General features: G+C 45.7%; 1 protein-coding gene across 1 annotated transcript in view; it reads right to left on the reverse strand.

The window, feature by feature from the left end:
• The window catches only part of ADCY10 (adenylate cyclase 10), an 803,671-nt gene that overhangs the window by 183,554 nt on the left and 599,410 nt on the right, over positions 1 to 20,707 (reverse strand). The window contains exon 28 of the mRNA XM_033944139.1: positions 4,147 to 4,328. Within this exon, the coding sequence (XP_033800030.1) occupies positions 4,147 to 4,328 (182 nt within the window). The remainder of the gene's footprint in view (positions 1 to 4,146; positions 4,329 to 20,707) is intronic.

Raw genomic sequence — 20,707 nt, forward strand, 5'->3', positions numbered from 1 at the left:
CAGGAACTGCAGGCTCTGACTCAAAAACAAGCAGAAAGACTGGATGATCTTGAAAATAGATCCAGAAGATCTAACTTACGTTTTTTGGGGATTCCGGAAACAGTACCCGGTCCTAAGCTCCTGCAGGTGCTGGAGGCCTGGCTGACCAGTTCCTTTCCCTTGAAGGAGGGCCTGGGGCCTATTCGACTGGAGTGAGCAAACCGGCTAGGCCGAGAACAAGCAAGAGAGGCGAGGCCTCGCATGGTATTAGCCAAACTTTTAAACTATAACCATAAAGTGGAAATCTTGCGCAAATATAAACAACTTCGGGAGACTTTAGCATTTGAGGAGTCTGAGGTGCGCATTTTCCAGGACTACTCTATGGCCCTAACGGAGCGCAGGAAGCAATTCTACCCACTTTGCTCCTCTTTGGCTGAAAAAAAAATACGCTTTCTCTTTTTATATCCAGCCACTTTGAAAATTTACCATCAGGGACGCTGGCAGGTATTTGAGGCCGCGGCTGAGGCGGCCCTTTATGTGAACACTCAGGTGTTGTCCCAGTCGGACCTTACATGAGAGAGCACATGGTGTGCTTCCTTGTTTGTCACATGCTCCTGTGTGCCTGTGGCATTGTGGATGCACCGGGATCTCCTGGTTTGGGGGAAGCCTGGATCTCAGATAATATGGCTGTTACTTGCTATTCTGGTTTAAGTTTGTTTACAATTTTGTGTTTTTTCCTGTTCTAGTTCAGAAATTGATATATTGTATATTTGAGCTCATCCTAACGTTCATTTGCTCTGCAGACTGCTCTTATGACTATTGTATTTACTGTATAATAATAATAATAACTTTTATTTTGTATACCGCCATACCCAGAGAGTTCTAGGCGGTTCACATCAGTTAAACAAAGTTACAAATGAAGAAGTTGTGGGAAGTTAGGAAGTCAGTTAAACAGAGTTAGCTGACCGGAAGTCAGTTTAAACAGAAGTTACAAACAATGAAGTCATTTGAGTTCGGAGATTACAGTAAGAAGGAGTAGGCAGGGATTCCCGTACAAGGTGAGGGGGGGGGGGAGGGAAGGATGGGAGGCAGTAGGTGTTAAGGGTTCTGTTCAAGGAATAGGTGTGTTTTGAGTTGTTTTCTGAAGGCGAGGTAGGTGGGGGCCTCGAGTATGATTCGAGCTAGCCAAGGGCTATTTTTGGCTGCCTGTAAGGAAAAGGTTTTGTCAAGGAATCTTTTGAAGTAACATGATTTTAGAGAGGGGAAGGCGAACAAGTGAATTCTGTGGGAGCTCTTGTTGTAATTTAAATTGAAGTGAGGGATGGGAACTCGGGGCCCGGAGTGGCATTGTTTTGTGATCTTTCACACCTTTGGGACCGCCTAGGGCGAACCTGAGGCTGTGACCACAACTATGCAATTGGGGAGAAGGTTGGGAAGGGAGGGGGGTTGGGGTTCCAGGGGGGGAGTCCTTGGCCTACGTGGTTGCTGCTGGTATTCTTTCGATTATTGGGAAGGGTGGGATCAGACCCTGCTGCGAGACTCCTCCACCTGACATTTACCATGGTACTGGTGCTGCTCAGGCAGGTTCTGAGCGTCATGTGGCTGCCCTGGGTATGGCTGGGAACCCGGGGTGGATTCTTTCTTAGGCGGCAAGCACAAGGTCTATGATATCTTTTTCATCTGTTTTCGGAGGAGGGGAGCCTGGTCACATTTGCCGAGCTGCAACGAACTTTTGACCTACAGGCTAATGATCTCTTCGCCTATTACCAGATCCGTCACTATGTTCAGTCCCTCCCAGTGGCTGCCCTTACTGAAGTCTGTAGGGATGCGCTTTCGGAACTCTTCAGCCTTTCAGCCCAACAGAGGATTCCTCTACGATTTCATATTGTGGGGGATCCGGGATTGCCAACCAAGTACGAATCTGGATATATTAGCGACAGCGTGGGCTGAGGACTTGCATTGCCAGTTGACTGCTCAACAGTTACAACAGGTTCTGAAGAACATTCAGAAGGTGTCACCCAATATTACTCACTGGGAAATGCAATTGAAAATTGTTCTTAGACTTTACATTCCACCGGAACGTGCAGCCCGGATGGGGATTACTGCGTCGCATTTGTGCCCGAAATGCAATCAGGCTCACGCATCTTTGAGTCACATGTTTTGGGCCTGTCCAGCAATCCAACAGTTTTGGAGACATCTTGGCCTATATACCACATCGCTTTGGGGAAGGTGATGGCTTCCGCAACCGAGGGCATTATTTGGATTTTATAATATAGCCTCGCCCAAACCCAGGGGAATGTCAGCATTTATCTCCAGAGCCCTTTTGATCCTCACCAACTGGCTCTCCCGTGATCCCCCGTCATATGCACAATGGAGATCCCTAATGATAGTGCACGCAACACTGGAGAGACGCATGGTGGGAGACTTGACTCTTGGCCCGGGTCGCAAATTTTGTCAGGTGTGGGAGCACTTCTGGCAGGACCTCACACCGCGTGCTCGCAGTAGACTTTTGAATCTTTAAGATTTTATTCCCACTCTCAGCTGTTGGACTGGCCATGGATTCTTGGGGAGGGGAGGGGAGGGGGGATGGGAGGGGAACTGATTATATTGTTGAAAATGTTATTTCCTGAATGGTACTACTGTTTGTATTTGCTTCTTACTGCTGGAATAATAAAAATCATTTAAACATACTTATAATGGAAAAATTGTATCTATTCATTACAATAATTTTTCAATGGCCCCCATATTTCTTTAAATTTTTTATAGTTCCCTTTTTGTATAGCTATTGTTCTTTCCATCTTATAGATGTGACACGAGTTCCACCAAAAACTGTAATTAAGCCTACTCCAATTTTTCCAATTATGCATGATATGTTGTATGTCGACTCCTTATTTATTTACTAATAGGGAGAAAATTAATAGAACTCTGTGATGAAAATAATAATCTTTATTAAATCACAGCTCTTTTTAAGCTTTCAAGCTTATATATTAAAAGCTAAACGCGTGATCTTTTACAGCAATGTATTGATTCAGTTTCCAATAACGCTGGAACAGTTCATGTGGCTAGATGGTAAGCCATATTATCTTCTTTAAGCTCCAGCCATCCAATACAAAAATGGCAGAACAAACATAAATATAAAACAATTTTTTAATAGCAGCGTTAATGGATTGTGCAACTAGTGCAAATAGTGCAAACAGTAATATAATGTGCTGAAGTGCTATTAAAGTGCTGTTAAAGTGCCTTGTGCATATTACTTCAATGCCTGGCCCCCCCGACCCAGGTTTCGTGTTCTTCGTCAGGAGGGGTCTAGGTTAAAGCAAACTACAATTAAAAACATTTCAAAGTTCAAACAAATGAATACATACTCTTGTAACTGAATCTCTCCAATCCTTTTCAGGCAAGCAAAATCGGGGAACGGCACCGGAAGAGGAACTGGCTGAAGCTACCTAAACTCCCGGATTTAAATGCATATGCAATCAATATGAAGGAGATATCTGTAAACTTTTATTAAAGAAAGAACAAACGATTCATTTATAATTGGAATACGTTATCTCCTAACGGTTTAAATTCAGAAATCGAGTGGTTAAATATATAAGAGTATGTATGGTGTCCTCGGGTGTAACGTCATTTCCATTGTTCAAATTATGGAGTTTTAGTCAGGTGGGTGTGTTAGTGAGTGCATATGCATTTAAATCCGGGAGTTTAGGTAGCTTCAGCCAGTTCCTCTTCCGGTGCCGTTCCCCGATTTTGGCTGTGCAGCGGGGGGGGGGGGGGGGGGGGTGTGGTAAGCGCTGCTGCTGGTGAATCCAGGGATGGAGCCAGGGAGTGTCGAGGACATTTGGGAGGGGCTTCGGGGGTTGATCTAACTAGGGCTTATTTTTGGGGAAATATGGTACTTGAGGCCCTACAGATGTGGCCCCGAACTTGAAAACCCAGACGAATTGCCACTTTTTAAAAATCCATCCAGACACCCAGACAGTCTGAACATCTGGTAATCCTTAGCCATATTATCCTTTGGCTTCCTTTGTGGTGCAGTATTATTACACAAGAATCATTTCACCTGGCACAGTAGCATCATCCCCTTCAATACTTTTTATACTGTAATACTTTTGTGGGACTCTAAGTATTAGGGGAATGGGACGGGGAATGTATTTGTGGCAGTCTCACTTAAAGTCTCCTTCCTTAATGGACTCAGCCCTCATCCTATGAAGCATGGACCTTTTGGCCTCCTCAACCACAAGCTTACAGGATACAGCAATAATGTTGTGGGGGAAACTGTGATTAAGCTGATAGAGAGCTTTCCTCAGCATTTGCTCTGACTCTCCAATCTTCCCCATTTTGAAGAACACCTGAAAACAAAAAGTGCACATGTGACAGAAGAATCATCACTAATCATACACTTCAAAGACAAAAGACCTTAGCTTGGAAAATTCCAATTCAAAATACAAGTAGAAACAAAACAATAATTTACTTTGAGGTCATTATACATTATGTTTAAGGCAACATTCTTTCAATACTGGGAACAGGGTGGTATATATCTATCAAAGAAGAGAAGTGCCCTCGGCAGCAGGCTGGCTAATCTACTGAAGAGAGCTTTAAACTAGAAGTGAGGGAGACGGGTGAGTAAATCACTGAATGGATGGGAAAAGGGGGCAATGTCTGGAAAGCTTGAAGTATGGGAAACAAGATTCTGAATCTAGAAGCTGTGATGGAGGAAGAGGAGTTGGATATAGAGGCAATCACAGAGATATAGTTCACAGAGAACCATGATGGGATGTAGTTATACCAGGCTATAATCTGTTCAGGAAAGACAGGATAGGAAGATAAGGAGGGGGAGTAATGTTATATGTTAAAGATCATATTAAAGCCACACAATTGCAGGATCTGCAGGGCAAGGAAGAGGCACTGTGGATCAATTTGGAAAGAGGGAATGGTGAATATATTTACATTGGTGTGATATACAGGCCTCCGTCACAGACAGAAGTAGATAGAGATTTAATAGTAGACATTCAGAATATATCTAAAAAAGGGGAAGTCTTGCTAACAGGTGATTTTAACATGCTGGATGTTGATTGGGGTACCCTTATTGCAAGGTCTTCTAGAAGTAGAGAGATCCTGAATTCTCTACAAGGAGAACTGTTCCACACGGGATGGGGTCATACTGGACTTAGTGCTTACAAAAGGGGAAAGTGTTTCTGATGTTACAGTGAGTGATCATCTGGCATCCAGTGATCACTGCATGGTACGCTCAAGCGGCAGCCCCCAGGTCAAAGACCAGTGCTCTAAATGAATCCAGCCTCACCTGCGTATGTTCCAGTTTAGCAGGAATTTGTCCAACTTTGTCTTGAATCCCTGGAGGGTGTTTTCCCCTATAACAGACTCTGGAAGAGCGTTCCTCGTTTCAAATAATAATAATAATATAATAATAACAGTTTATATACCGCAATACCGTTAAGTTCTATGCGGTTTACAGAAGATTAGTGGGGTACAAGTTGAGTTGACGAACAAGTTGAGTTAACTTAAGGGATGTGGGAACAATGGGGAGAAAGGGCAAGAGAGGGGAAGGAGGGAAGTGGGTCAGCTGTCTAGGTATTTCAGGAATAGGTGAGTTTTGAGGCCTTTCCTGAATACCTCATAAGTGGTGGGCAATAGGAGTTGTTCTAGGTCTTTACCCCATAGGGCAGAGAAGATGCTCATGGTGTTTTTTTAGTTTGCATCCTCTAACCGGGGGAGAAACGAAGTGCGAGTGGGAGCTTCTCTTGTGTTTGTTGGCTGAGAAGGAGAATAGGTCAGTGATGTATTTAGGGGTTAGACCGTAGAAAACTTTAAAACAGAGGCAGGCAAACTTAAACTTTACATGAGCTTCCAACAGCAGCCAGTGTAGCTGTTTGAAGTATGGCGTCACATGATCGAACTTCTTTAGACCGAAGATTAGTCTGACCGCAGTGTTTTGCATTAGTTGTAATCGTTGCATATTCTTTTGGGGGATTGCTAAGTAAGCGATGTTACAGTAGTCGAGTTGACTTAATACGAGGGATTGTACCAAGATTCTGAAGGCAGAGTTAACAAAGTATGCTTTAATGGATTTAAGTTTCCAGAGGGTGAAAAAACTCTTTTTGATTAGGGAGTCCACCTGATCTTTCATGGTGAGGCATTGGTCCAGAGTTACACCCAGTATTTTAATAGTGGGCTGTATGCGGTAGTTATGTTTGTTGATGTCTAGTGGGGTTTTGGTGTCAAGAGGGCGCGGTGAAGCGACAAAGAATTTTGTCTTCTCAGTATTGAGCTTGAGTTTGAAGTCTGTCATCCAATGTTCCATCAAGTTTATGGCTTCTGATGCTTTTGGAATTGTTTCCGAGATGGAGTTGGCAAATGGGATAATAATTGTGAAGTCATCAGCGTAACTGAATAATTTTATCCCCAGCTGGGTTAATTGAACGCTCAGTGAGGTCATGTAGATATTGAAAAGCAGAGGGGATAGTGGGGACCCTTGCGGAACCCCGGATGGGTTGCTCCAGGTGTTGGAGAGATCATTGTTGAAGCGAACCTGATAGGTTCGGGACGAAAGGAAACCATGAAACCAGTTTAGCACTTCGCCTCTGATGCCAATAGCGTCTAGACACTGTAGCAAATTTGCATGGTCTACAAGGTCAAAGGCAGAGCTCATGTCGAATTGCATGATCAGGGCACTGAGGCCTTTGCTTAAAAATAGGTGCAAGTAATCTAAGATGGCCGCAATTACCGTTTCTGTGCTGAAAAGCGGTCTAAACCCGGATTGAGTCTCATGAAGGAGTGAGAACTGGTCTAGATATTTCATTAATTGGGAGTGTACCAGCCCCTCCATGATCTTTACAAAGAGTGGTATGGAAGCAATTGGTCTGTAGTTGGAAACTAGGGCTGACGATTCTTTGCTATTTTTTAGGTTAGGGGTTATTATTATGTGGCTTTTGTTGGTGAGGAATTTTCTGTTTTTCAGGTTATGGGCTAAGTAGTGCAGTAGAGATAGTTTAAATTCAAGTGGTGCCGCTTTCATGATTTCCGGGGGACATGAGTCCAGGAAGCAGTATGATTTGGAGTATTTGTTGTATAATTTGGTATAGTTATTCCAATCTATGTCTTGAAATATCGTTAAAACATCATTGTATAGATTACGTAAAATTCGTTCAATCTCCAAATTCTTATGTCCAACATCATTAAATATTCTAATTCATTCTTTGGTAATCTCTAAAATAGATTACTGTAACGCACTCTTTAAGGGAATAGCATTAAATGAAATTAAATGCCTTCAGATAATTCAAAATGTTTCCATCAAACTTATTACCAATTCTCGAAAGTTTGACCATGTTACACCCCTTTTAAAAGATGCACACTGGCTTCCAGTTATCCACAGGATAACATATAAACTCTGTTTGCTTACCTTCAAATCCCTTCTCAATAAAACACCAGCATTCATATATAAGTGCCTAATACCATATAATCCTGTGAGAACTTTAAGATCAAATGAACAAAACTTATTAACTATCCCTTCACTTAAGATCATAAATACAAGACGCCAATTTATTTTCTCAGTGACTGCGCCACAGACCTGGAACGCCCTTCCAATTTATTTACGAAGGGAGCAGGACTTGGGAAAATAAAAAAGTAATTTAAAAACTTTTCTTTTTAAAGATGCCTTTGATATTTAATTTCATAATACCCAGGTCATTGATTTTATTCTATTAATATGCTTTTATTTTTTTGTTCCCTTATGTACCTTTCCTTTTTTGTTCTACTTTCCTATATTAAATTGTATTTCATTATCCCTTTTTTACCTTATGTTATGAATTTGATGAGTTAATTTTTAACCTATTGTATTGTCTTAAGTTTGTATTGTATTGTTTTGTAATGTTCCCCTTTGAATGTATTTTAATTTGTTCATCGCTTAAAACTATGATTAAGCGATTAATCAAAAGAATTAATAAACTTGAAACTTGAAATGAATCCCAGAACATGTCTGCAGGGGTTTCATTTCCCTGTGTGTTAGCTATATGGTGTTCATTAGGTTCTTCTGTTGGGTAATTGTTTCTTAGTTTTTAAATTTTTGAGTCAAAGTGCAGGGCTAGGTCGTTCGCCGAGGGTAATTTAAAGTTGTGTGTGGGTAGAGTGTAGCGGGTGGTGTCAAATAGGTTAGCAACCAGATTGAACAGCTCTTTTGTATTAACTCCTCGTGAGCTGTTGCAGGATGAATTGATTTTATTTGAGTAAAATACTTTGCGTTTATCTTTTATTAGTTGTTTGTAGGTTTTTATATTGGCTCTCCAATTGTTACGGTCTGATAATTCTCCTGTTTTTTTCCATTTTCTTTCTAGACGTCTGGCTGACTGTTTCATTTTTAGGAGATCGATGTCGAACCATTTGTTATATTTATTTGCATTACTTTTACTGGTATGTTTAAGTGCAATGTTGTCTAAAATGCAGGTGCTGGTAGTGGTCCAGTGATCCCAAAAATCAGCTACTTCCTTTACCTCTGCTTGTAGTTTATATTGCGCCCAGTAGTTATCTGGGTTGATGTGGCCTCTCGTGAGAAGAGGCTCAGTTTCTCCAATCTCTCACTGTACAGCAACTCCTCCAACCCCTTAACCATTTTAGTTGCTCTTCTCTGGACCCTTTCGAGTAGCACTGTGTCCTTCATGTACAGCGACCAGTGGTGGGGGTGTACCATGGCCCGGTACAGTGGCTTCATAACCTTCTCCGATCTGTTTGTGATCCCCCTTCTTAATCAATCCTAGCATTCTGTTCACCCTATTTGCCGCTGCTGCGCATTGTGTGGACGGTTTCATTGACTTGTCGACCAGTACTCCCAAGTCTCTTTCCTGGGGGCTCTCTCAAAGTACCGCACCGGACATCCTGTATTCATGTATAAGATATTTGATACTGACATGCATCATCTTACACTTATCCACGCTGAACTTCATTTGCCATGTCGTGGCCCATTCCTCAAGCATGTTTATGTTATGTTGCAAGTCTTTGCAATCCTCCTGCGTCTTCACTACTCTGAATAACTTCATGTCATCCGCAGATTTAATCATCTCACTCGTAGTACCAATTTCCAGATCGTTTATAAATATGTTGAAGAGCACCGACCCAAGCACCGAACCCTGTGGCACTCTACTCGTGACGCTTTTCCAGTCCGAGTATTGTCCATTTACCCCCACTCTCTGTTTCCTATCTGCCAGCCAGTTTTTTAATCCACGTGAGTATTTCACCCTCGATTCCATGGCTTGCAATTTTTCAAAGTAGTTGTTCATGCGGAACCTTGTCGAATGCCTTCTGATATACAATGTCAGATATACAATGTTGACCGGGTCACCTTGTCTATCTGCCTTTTTACCCCCTCGAAGAAGTTCAGCAAGTTTGTCAAGCAAGATCTTCCTTTGCTGAAGCCATGCTGGATGGTCCTCATCAGATTGTGACCGTCAAGGTGATTAATGATGCGGTCCTTTTTCAGCGCCTCTACCATCTTTCCCAGTACTGAGGTCAGACTCTCTGGTCTGTTGTTTCCTGGATCTTCCCTCGAACCTTTCTTGAAGATCGGCATAACATTCGCCACCTTCCAGTCTTCCGGAATCCTTCTCAATTTGATCAACAGATTGGCTATTAGTTGAAGCAGTTCAGCTATAGCCCCTTTCAGTTACTTGATTACTCTCGGTTGTATGCCATCCGGTCCCAAGGATTTATCATTTTTAAGCCTATAAACCTGCATACCACTTCTAGACTGATCATCAACCCTGTCAGTTTCCTGTCTTCGTTTATTCCATGGTCATCCAATGACCCCACTGCTTCCTTCGCTGGTCGTTTCCCCTTAATATATAGGAAGAAGTTTTTAGCCTCCTTGGCTTTTTTTTCCTCGTAGTCTCTTTTGGCTCCTCTTACCGCCTTATGGCACCTGCTTTGATATTGTTTGTGCTTTTTCCAGTTTTCATCCGTTTTTGACCTTTTCCATTCCTTAAATGAAGTTTTCTTATCTCTGATTGCTTCCTTCACTGCTACAGTGAGCCACGCTGGTTCCTTGTTCTTTTTCCTCTTGGATCCCTTGTTGATACGGGGTATATATAGATTTTGCACCTCAGTGACTGTGTCCTTAAAAAGGGACCATGCTTACTCTAGCGTTCTTAAATTCCTTATCCTCTTCTTAATCTTCTTCCCCACCATGAGTCTCATCCCTTGGTAAATCCCTTTTCGGAAGTTTAGTGCCATGGCCATCGTTTTGGATTGATGTTTTGCCCCTGTGTCCAGGATGAAGTGATATTGTGATCACTGGTTTCCAGCATCCCTTCTACTTCTACACCTTGTGCCGGTCCTCGTAGTCCTTTTAGAATTAAGTCCAGAATTTCATTTCCTCTCGAATTTTCCATGACAAGTTGTTCCAGGAAGCAATCCCCTACAGCATCCAGGAAATTGGTCTCCCTACCACAGCCGGAAGTGCCTAGGTTCCAATCTATACCTGGATAATTGAAGTCACCCACGATAACTGCATTGCCTCCCTTGCAGTTGCGTCTAATCTCGTCTATCATTTCTCCATCAATTTCTTCGTACTGCCCTGGGGGTCAGTAGTAGATGCCGATCTTCATTTATGTTTCATTTGTTTCTGGAATTTTGACCCATGGGCACTCTAAATTATCCTTCGTTTCTGGTGTGTTCTCTGTGGTAGACTCAATTTCCTCTTTGACGAATAGGGCAATGCCCCCACCATTTTGACCCACTCTTTCAAAATGGTAACACAGTGTCCCAGATGTTTTCCTCGTTCCACCATGTTTCCGTGATGCCGATGATGTCAAGGTTATCTTTTTGTGCCATAGCTTCCAGTTCCCCCATCTTATTCCTTAGGCTCCTTGCGTTCATGTACGTTCACTTGAGTTTGCGGCTTGTTACTTTCTTGCATTTCCTTCCCTCTTGTGTCTCATTTGATCCATCAGGATTTCTGTCTTGCCTGTGATCCGGTGAGTCTTCTCTGCTATCTTCCTGCATGGTATCCTCTGGGTATACCAGTTCCTGAACCATCGACTCTTGGTCAACTGTTGGCTTTCCCCGTCTTCTTAGTTTAAAAACTTTTCAATTTCTCTCTTGATGTTACTTGCAAGTAGCCTCATTCCGTCTCCGCTGAAGTGGAGTCCATCCTTCCTGAATAGTTTGCTCTTTCCCCAGAATGTCGTCCAGTTGCACACGAAGTGGAATCCTTCTTTCTCATACCAGCACCTCATCCACGCGTTGACTGCTTGCAGCTCCATCTGCCTCTTCTCATCGGCCCTGGGTACTGGCAGGATCTCTGAGAACGCTACCCTCAGTGTTCTGGTCTTCAGCTTCCTTCCTAGCATCTGGAACTGGTCCTTCAGTCCTCCCCTGCTGTAGTTCCTGTTGCTCATGTTGTTTGTCCCCACATGGATCACTACTGCCGTATCTTCTTCTTCCACACTGTCGATGATCCTGCTGATGCGGCTCACTATGACTTCTACCTTGGCTCCCAGTAGGCAGGTCACCAGCCGATCCTGTCTTCCTCCTGCTATGTGGCTGTTGACTTGTCTGATGATGGAGTCCCCCACGACGATTGCTGTCCTCTCTGTCTTCTCTTGTCTCTCCAGTCCCAGGTCCGTGTCCCCGGTGTATGTCCATCTCTCCAGCCGTAGATCTGTGTCCTCTGTGCACTTCCATCTTCCCTCATCCTGGCGTTGGCTTGCACCGGACTTGTCTTCCTGTGGGTTCCCTCCACTGTGTCCAGGTGTCGCTGCTGTGTCACCCATTTCTTCTTTGTGGTTGTCTTCCAGGTGGTCTTCACTTACTGTGGATGTATCTTGGTTGTTACACTGTTGCTGGTCATTTTCCACAGCCTCCCTATATGCTTCTTCAATGAACTTCTCTAACTCCCGGACTTCTTCCTCAATGGTTTCCTCTGTCTTGAAGTGTATGATGAAACCATACGCCCAATGTGTGGCAGTAGCCAAAAAAGCAAACAACAGCATGGGTTTAGCCGAGGAGATCTTGCCTCACCAATTTGCTTGAACATAAGAATATAAGCAGTTCCTCTGCTGGGACAGACCAGAGGTCCATCATAGAAACATAGAAACATAGAAAAAGCGGCAGAAAAGGGCTATAGCCCACCAAGTCTGCCCATTCCAAGTATCCCCCCCCTGAGTTTACTCCCTTAAAGATCCCACGTGAGTATCCCATTTTCTCTTAAAATCCGTCACGCTGCTGGCCTCTATCACCTGGAGTGGGAGTCTGTTCCAATGATCCACAACTCTCTCGGTGAAGAAATACTTCCTGAAGTCTCCATGGAGCTTCCCTCCCCTGATTTTCAGCGGATGCCCTCTGGTGGTCGAGGGTCCCATGAGCCGGAAGATATCATCTTCTGACTTGATGCGTCCCGTGATATACTTATATGTTTCAATCATATCTCCCCGTTCTCTTCTTTCCTCAAGTGAGTACAGCCGCAATTTCTTTAGTCTTTCTTCATACGTGAGATCCTTGAGCCCCAAGACCATCCTGGTTGCTGTTCGCTGAACCGACTCGATCCTCAGCACGTCCTTTCGGTAGTGTGGTCTCCAAAACTGAACACAGTACTCCAAGTGAGGCCTCACCATGGCTCTGTACAATGGCATCATAACTTCAGGTCTCCTGCTGACGAAACCTCTGCGGATACACCCCATCATTTGTCTTGCCCTGGAGGAAGCCTTCTCCACTTGATTGGCAACCTTCATGTCCTCGCTAATGATCACTCCTAGATCGCGTTCCGCTGTGGTCCTAACCAAGGTCTCACCATTTAGTACATAAGTTCTACGCGGGTTTCTCTTTCCCAGGTGCATTATCTTGCATTTTTTAGCATTGAAGCCAAGCTGCCAAGTAGTTGACCATTGTTCCAGCAGCAGTAGATCGTGTGTCATATTATCAGGTAATATGCTTCTGTCTACTATGTTGCAAAGTTTGGCATCGTCGGCGAACAGTGATACCTTTCCTCTAAGTCCTTTCGTCATATCTCTTATGAATAAGTTGAATAAAATCGGACCCAGGACCGAGCCCTGCGGCACTCCACTTATAACGTCCGATGCTTTGGATGGCGTACCGTTCACCACTACCCTCTGATGTCTGCCGCTCAGCCAATCCCCAACCCATGTAGTTAGTGTGTCTCCTAATCCTATCGATTTCAGCTTGTTCAGTAATCTTCGATGAGGGACGCTATCAAATGCTTTACTGAAGTCCAAATACACTACGTCCAGTGACTCTCCGGCATCCAGTTGTCTAGTAACCCAGTCAAAAAAGCTAATCAGATTAGATTGGCAGGATCTACCCTGGGTGAACCCGTGTTGGTGTGGATCACGCAGTTTTTCTTCGTCTAGGATTGTGTCAATATTCTGTTTGATCAGTGTTTCCATGAGTTTACACACTATAGACGTGAGACTCACTGGTCTGTAGTTTGCTGTCTCTGTCCTGCAGCCCTTTTTGTGGAGTGGGATTACGTTGGCGGTTTTCCAGTCCAAGGGGACCCTTCCTGTGCTTAGGGAAAGATTGAAGAGAACAGATAATGGTTCTGCCAGGACTTCCCTTAACTCCCTTAGCATTCTGGGATGTAGGTTATCTGGTCCCATGGCTTTGTTTACTTTGAGTCTTGATAGTTCGTCGTAGACGCTACTGGGTGTAAATTCAAAATCTTGAAACGGGTCTTTCTGGTTATCTCCCGTCTGCAGCTGTGGACCAACTCCTGGCTCTTCTCGGGTGAGTCTGCTCATGCGGCGGCCCATCAGGTCCAGGACCTGTATAGTAATTCTCTATCTACACCCTTCTATCCCCTTTTCCTTCAGGAAATTATCTAGTCCCTTCTTGAACCCCAAAACCGTACTCTGTCCTATCACACCCTCTGGAGCGCATTCCAGGTGTCTACCTCCCTTTGGGTGAAGAAGAACTTCCTAGCACTGGTTCTGAATCTGTCTCTTCTCAATTTTTCCAAATGCACTCTCATTCTTGTAGTTTTCGAAAGTTTGAAGAATCTGTTCCTCTCCACCTTCTCTATGCCCTTCATGATCTTAGAAACATAGAAACATAGAAAAAGACGGCAGATAAAGGCCGCGGCCCATCTAGTCTGCCCACCCTAATAACCCTCCCCTATTTAACTCTGTGCAGAGATCCCATGTGACGATCCCATTTCTTCTTAAAATCAGGCACGCTGCTTGCCTCGATCACCTGAAGTGGAAGTCTATTCCAGTGATCAACCACTCTTTCGGTGAAAAAGTATTTCCTGGTGTCGCCATGCAATTTCCCCCCCCTGATTTTCCATGGATGTCCTCTTGTTGCTGTCGGACCCCTGAAGAAGAAGATATTTTCTTCTACCTCGATATGGCCCGTGAGGTATTTGAACGTCTCGATCATGTCTCCCCTCTCTCTGCGTTCCTCGAGTGAGTATAGCCGTAATTTGTCCAGCTGTTCCTCGTACGGGAGATCCTTGAGTCCGGAGACCATCCGGGTGGCCATTCGCTGGACCGACTCAAGCCTCAGTACATCCTTGCGATAATGAGGCCTCTAGAATTGCACGCAATATTCCAGATGGGGCCTCACCATAGATCTATACAACGGCATAATGACTTCAGGCTTACGGCTGACGAAACTCCTACGTATACATCCTAAGATCTGCCTAGCCTTAGATGAAGCCCGTTCCACTTGATTGGCAGTCTTCATGTGTTCACTGATGATCACCCCTAGGTCCCGTTCTGCAACCGTCCTTGCTAGGATCTTGCCATTTAGGGTGTAAGTCTCGCATGGATTTTGACTGCCAAGGTGCATGACTTTGCATTTCTTGGCATTAAAACTCAGTTGCCAGGTCTTTGACCATTGCTCCAATAGGAGTAGGTCATGTTTCATATTGTTCGTTGTGCTCTTGCTTGTTATATTACACAGTTTGGCGTCATCGGCGAATAACGTTATTTTACCACAAAGCCCCTCAGCCAGGTCCCTTATAAAGATATTGAAAAGGATCGGGCCTAAGACCGAGCCCTGTGGCACCCCGCTGATCACTGCCGTCATTACGGAGGGGGTGCCGTTCACCACCACCCTCTGAAGCCTATCACCAAGCCAGTCCCCAACCCATTTTGTCAAAGTGTTACCTAATCCCATAGAACTCATTTTGCACAACAACCTGCGGTGTGGGACACTATCAAATGCTTTGCTGAAATCCAAGTATACAATGTCCAAGGACTCTCCAATATCAAGCTTCCCCGTCACCCAGTCAAAGAAGCTGATCAAGTTGGATTGGCAGGATTTCCCCTTGGTAAATCCATGTTGACGGGGATCCCGTAGATTCTCCTCATCCAGGATCTTATCTAATTGGTGTTTGATTAGGGTTTCCATTACTTTGCTCATTATAGATGTGAGACTCACTGGTCTGTAGTTCTCAGCCTCTGTTCTGCAACCTTTTTTGTTGTCCCCTCCAGGGAAAAGAGCCCCAGTTTCTCTAATCTTTCAGCATATGAAAGGTTTTCCATACTTTTCATCAATCGCGTTGCTTTTTTCTGAACCATCTCGAGTATTGTCTGGAATGCGCTCCCGAGAGAGGTGGTGGAGAGTAAAACTGTGACTGAGTTCAAAGAAGCGTGGGATGAACACAGAAGATTTAGAATCAGAAAATAATATTAAATATTGAACTAGGCCAGTTACTGGGCAGACTTGCACGGTCTGTGTCTGTGTATGGCCGTTTGGTGGAGGATGGGCAGGGGAGGGCTTCAATGGCTGGGAGGGTGTAGATGGGCTGGAGTAAGTCTTAACAGAGATTTTGGCAGTTGGAACCCAAGCACAGTACCGGGTAAAGCTTTGGATTCTTGCCCAGAAATAGCTAAAAAGAAAAATTTAAAAAAATTTAAAAAAAAAATTTAAATTGAATCAGGTTGGGCAGACTGGATGGACCATTCGGGTCTTTATCTGCCGTCATCTACTATGTTACTATGTTACTATGTTATCCTTCTTAAGGTACAGCGACCAATATTGGACGCAGTACTCCAGATGTGGGCGCACCATCGCCCGATACAATGGCAGGATAACTTCTTTTGTTCTGGTTGTAACACCTTTCTTGATAATACCAAGCATTCTATTCGCCTTCTTAGAGGCCGCTGCGTACTGTGCCAACGGCTTCATTGTCCTGTCCACCATCACCCCCCAGTCCTTTTCTAGGGTACTTTCACCCATTATCAGCCCTCCCACCGTATAGCTGTACTTTGGGTTTCCGTTTCCTACATGCAAGACTTTAAATTTCTCTACATTAAACTTCATCTGCCATTTCATCACCCACTTTTGTAGTTTGTTCAGGTCCCTTTATAGATTCTCACAGTCCTCTTTAGTCCTAACTCCACTAAATAGTTTGGTGTCTGCGAATTTTATTACTTCACACTTCGTCCCTGTTTCTAGATTGTTTATAAATACATTGAACAGTTGAGTCACGTGATGTGCTGAGCCGAGTAAGACGTGCCTTGCTCGTGCTCTGGGGCCCTGGGTCCCTCTGAACCTGACCCAGCATTTCTACTGGTCCTGCACTCTCCTAAACTATTGGGGCAGTGCATGGACAAGTTTCATCCCATTCCCAGCCCGGTCATGAGTGGCAAATCGTGTCGCTCCACCAGAGAAAGGGAGACCAGATCGGCGCAGCCGGAATCCAAGATGGCGGCGGGTGAATCGGGTTCCGTGCTCCCCTTGTCGGAAGCCCATATAGCCACACTATCTGCCTCAGTCGTGTGGGCCTTGGATTCCCGATTCGAACAACTGTCTGGCCAACTTACTTCGCTGGAGTCTCTTTTGGGGAGACCACGAGGCGCACGGGCGAGCTGGAGGAAAGGGTATCGCAGGTGGAGGATGCCAACACTGCTTCCTCTACGGACCTGGCGGCGATGAAGGCGCAACTCCAGAGGCAAGCGGATAAGCTGGAGGATCTCGAGAACTGCTCGAGACGGGACAACCTGCGCCTGATTGGTCTCCCACAAGCGGTTTCGGATTCCCGCCTCCTCTCAACTTTGGAGACCTGGCTCCGGACGGAGTTGCCTCTCCCTGCTGGTGTGGGCCCTCTGCAGCTCGATCGGGCACACCGCCTGGGCCGGCGTTCTGACGACTGTGATTGCACTCGGGTCACCATCTTTAAAATTCACAACTCGTCCGTGAAGGCTGAGCTGATGAAGCAGTACAGGCAAAAGAGGAACATGCTTTTGTACGATGGAGTTCTGGTTCGCCTGTTTCAAGCTTATTCTCCGGCGCTGCAGGAGCGCAGGTGGCGCTTCTCCCGAGTGTGCACTGCTCTGTTTGATCAGAAGCACAGATTTCAACTTCTCTACCCGGCGCAGCTGAAAGTTTGGACTCCTACGGGATGGCAGGTCTTTGCCACTGCAGAGGCTGCACAGAACTATTTGGACGCGCTGCCGGGCGAGTCTGGGCCCTCAATGGCCCCTTGAGCCCTCTGACACTGCTGTGCTTGCTCTGTGGTGGAGGCACTTTTCCTCTTATTGTTGGGCATGTACTTCTGAGACCTAGCTGATCTTTACACTTCTTTCAGCCCTGACGGGAATTGGTTCCCTGTGGAGTGCTGTCTTTTTGCCTGCTCTTGAGCTACCATGCACAGTACTGCAGCTTCCTCGGTTCAGTGACTCTGCCCTTCTCTATATTGTTGTGTTGGCACTCCTTTATACTGCGTTTAAACATGTTTCTTGTGTTCCTTTTATGGAGGATTATTGGAGTGCTGGGGCATGTTTCCCATTGTATAGGGCACTTGTTGAGTTTCTGTAAGGGTGTTCAATTGGGGTGGCTTCCTTTGGTTCTTTTGGTGTGGGTGTTAGCCTGTGCGGGGGAGGGGAGTGTGCTGGTTCCTTTTTTGAGGACCCTGAGTTTGCTTTTTTCTACTAGTATCCATATGCTAGTATCCAAATCGCCGGGCCCGGACGGGATCCACCCAAGGGTTCTGAAAGAACTAAGACAAGAAATAGCGGGCACAATCCAGCATGTTTGCAACCTATCCTTGAAAACTGGAGAGGTACCAGAGGACTGGAAATTGGCGAATGTCACACCTATCTTCAAGAAGGGATTGAGGGGTGACCCCGGGAACTACAGGCCGGTGAGCCTGACTTCAATTATAGGGAAGATGGTGGAAGCTATGATCAAGGACGGTATTTGCGAGCACATCGAGGGATATGGCCTACTGAGAACAAGCCAGCATGGATTCTGTAAGGGAAGGTCATGCTTAACGAACCTTCTGTACTTCTTTGAGGGAATAAGCAGTCGGGTGGACAATGGGGAACCTATAGACATCATTTACCTTGATTTTCAAAAGGCTTTCGACAAGGTGCCACATGAAAGGCTGCTTAGGAAGCTGTGGAACCACGGGGTGGGAGGGGATGTGCACAGATGGATCGAGCACTGGTTGTCGGGTAGACTGCAGAGGGTCGGAGTAAAGGGACAATACTCTGACTGGCGGGGAGTCACGAACGGTGTGCCACAGGGATCGGTGCTGGGGCCGTTACTCTTCAACATATTTATCAATGACCTGGAAAAGGAGGCAAAGTGCGAGGTTATAAAATTTGCAGACGATACCAAACTGTGCGGCAGAGTTAGGTCCAGGGAGGAGTGTGAGGACCTGCAAAGGGACCTGGACAAGCTGGAAGACTGGGCAAACAAATGGCAAATGCGCTTTAATGTGGAAAAATGCAAGGTCATGCATATAGGGAAAAAGAACCTGTTGTTCAACTACAAATTGGGGGGGGGGGGGGCCATTGTTGGGAGACAGCAGTCTTGAGAGAGACTTGGGTGTGCTGGTGGATGCATCACTGAAGCCATCTGCACAGTGCGCAGCAGCCTCGAAAAAAGCCAACAGGATGCTGGGCATCATAAAGAGGGGCATAACAACCAGGACGCGGGAAGTCATCATGCCATTGTATCGAGCGATGGTGCGTCCACATCTGGAATACTGCATTCAATATTGGTCGCCGTACCTCAAGAAGGACATGGCGGTACTTGAGAGAGTCCAAAGGAGAGCAACGAAACTGGTAAGAGGGCTGGAACACTGCCCATACGCCGAGAGGTTGGATAGGCTGGGGCTCTTCTCTCTGGAAAAAAGGAGGCTCAGGGGAGATATGATAGAGACCTTCAAGATCATGAGGGGCATAGAGAGGGTGGATAGGGACAGATTCTTCAGGCTGAAGGGGTCAACAGGCACGAGGGGGCATTCGGAGAAACTGAAGGGAGATAGGTTCAGAACAAATGCAAGGAAGTTTTTTTTCACACAAAGGGTCGTGGACACTTGGAATGCGCTACCGGAGGAAGTGATCAGGCAGAGTACGGTACAAGGATTCAAACAGGGATTGGACAGATTCCTGAGGGATAGGGGGATCGTGGGATACTGAGAGAGGTGCTGGGATGTAACACAGGTATAGAAAGCTAACCAGGTAATAAGTATAGAAATCCAACCAGGTCGTGCATGTGCAAGACCGGAGGGTTAGGACTTCGATGGGAAGATAGGACTCAATGGGAAACCAAGGTGGCAAGGGGGCCCCTTCTGGTGACTCAGACAGGCCGTGACCTGTTCGGGCCGCCGCGGGAGCGGACTGCTGGGCGGGATGGACCTATGGTCTGACCCGGCGGAGGCACTGCTTATGTTCTTATGTTGTTGGGTTGTAGCGTGTGGTGTGCGGATGGTTTGTTGTGATTGACTTTGGGGTGGTGTGTTGTGTATGGAATGGGTTTGGTGGAGGAACCTGGGGCCCTGTATATGTCTTAGCGTGACTCTCTCTCTGTTCCACTAGTGGGACGGAGTTTTTGCTTGTGGTTGGGGCTTTTTGGAGGGTTTGGGAAGGATGATTGGGGGTGGGTGTTTGGGTGGGAGTGGGGTGGATTTGTGGGGGTGGGGGGTGGTTTGCTCTCACTGATGCTTAGGTTTCGTATTTGGGGTTTGTGGTATTTGAGGTATTGTCTGCTCCCTTTGGGGAGTTTGGGGCATCCTTTTTCCTTTTCTGTTTCTTTCCTTCTTGTTTCCTACATGTATGGGGTGCCTCCCTTTGAGCTTCTTTCCTTCCTTTGGTGTTTTGTCTTGGCACGCGTTGGCGCTGGCGGCCCTGGGGTAGGCTGGGCTCCTGGGGTCTTACATTGGAGGCATCGCTTGTCCTTGAGTCGTCTTTTTTCTTTCCTCTGGCCGCTGTGAGTTCCCCTTTTAGACTCGTTTCTTGGAATGTAGGGGGCATTACATCCCCCATCAAGCGGTCAAAAATTTTGGCCGCGCTTCAGCGACATCATGCTGATATTGCCTGTTTACAAGAAACTCGGCTCACTGATGAGGAACATCTTAAGTTACGGCGCTCTTGGGTGGGGGAGGTTTATTTTGCGTCTTCGCCTGGACGTCATCGGGGTGTTGCGGTGTTGCTTCAGAAATCTTCTCCCCTTGGTGTGCAGGTACTTGACAAATCACCGGAGGGTCGTCATTTACTTTTACGACTTTCGATGGGCGACCGGAGCTATCTACTACTGGTGGTTTATGGCCCTAATTCGTCGGAATCTGCCTTTTTACGTGACCTGGTTGCTCTCCATTCCCGGTATTCTGGTGATCCTTTGCTTTTGGTGGGTGATTTCAATTTGGTTAGTGATCTGGAATTAGATAAGTCGGGCCCCCCCTCTACTTTTGGGACTCGTGGTCGCCTTCTTGCTGATTTCTGCGATACTCTATCGGTGGTAGATCCTTGGCGAC

Source organism: Geotrypetes seraphini, chromosome 5, assembly GCF_902459505.1.
Source record: "Geotrypetes seraphini chromosome 5, aGeoSer1.1, whole genome shotgun sequence".
Lineage (NCBI taxonomy): Eukaryota > Metazoa > Chordata > Amphibia > Gymnophiona > Dermophiidae > Geotrypetes > Geotrypetes seraphini.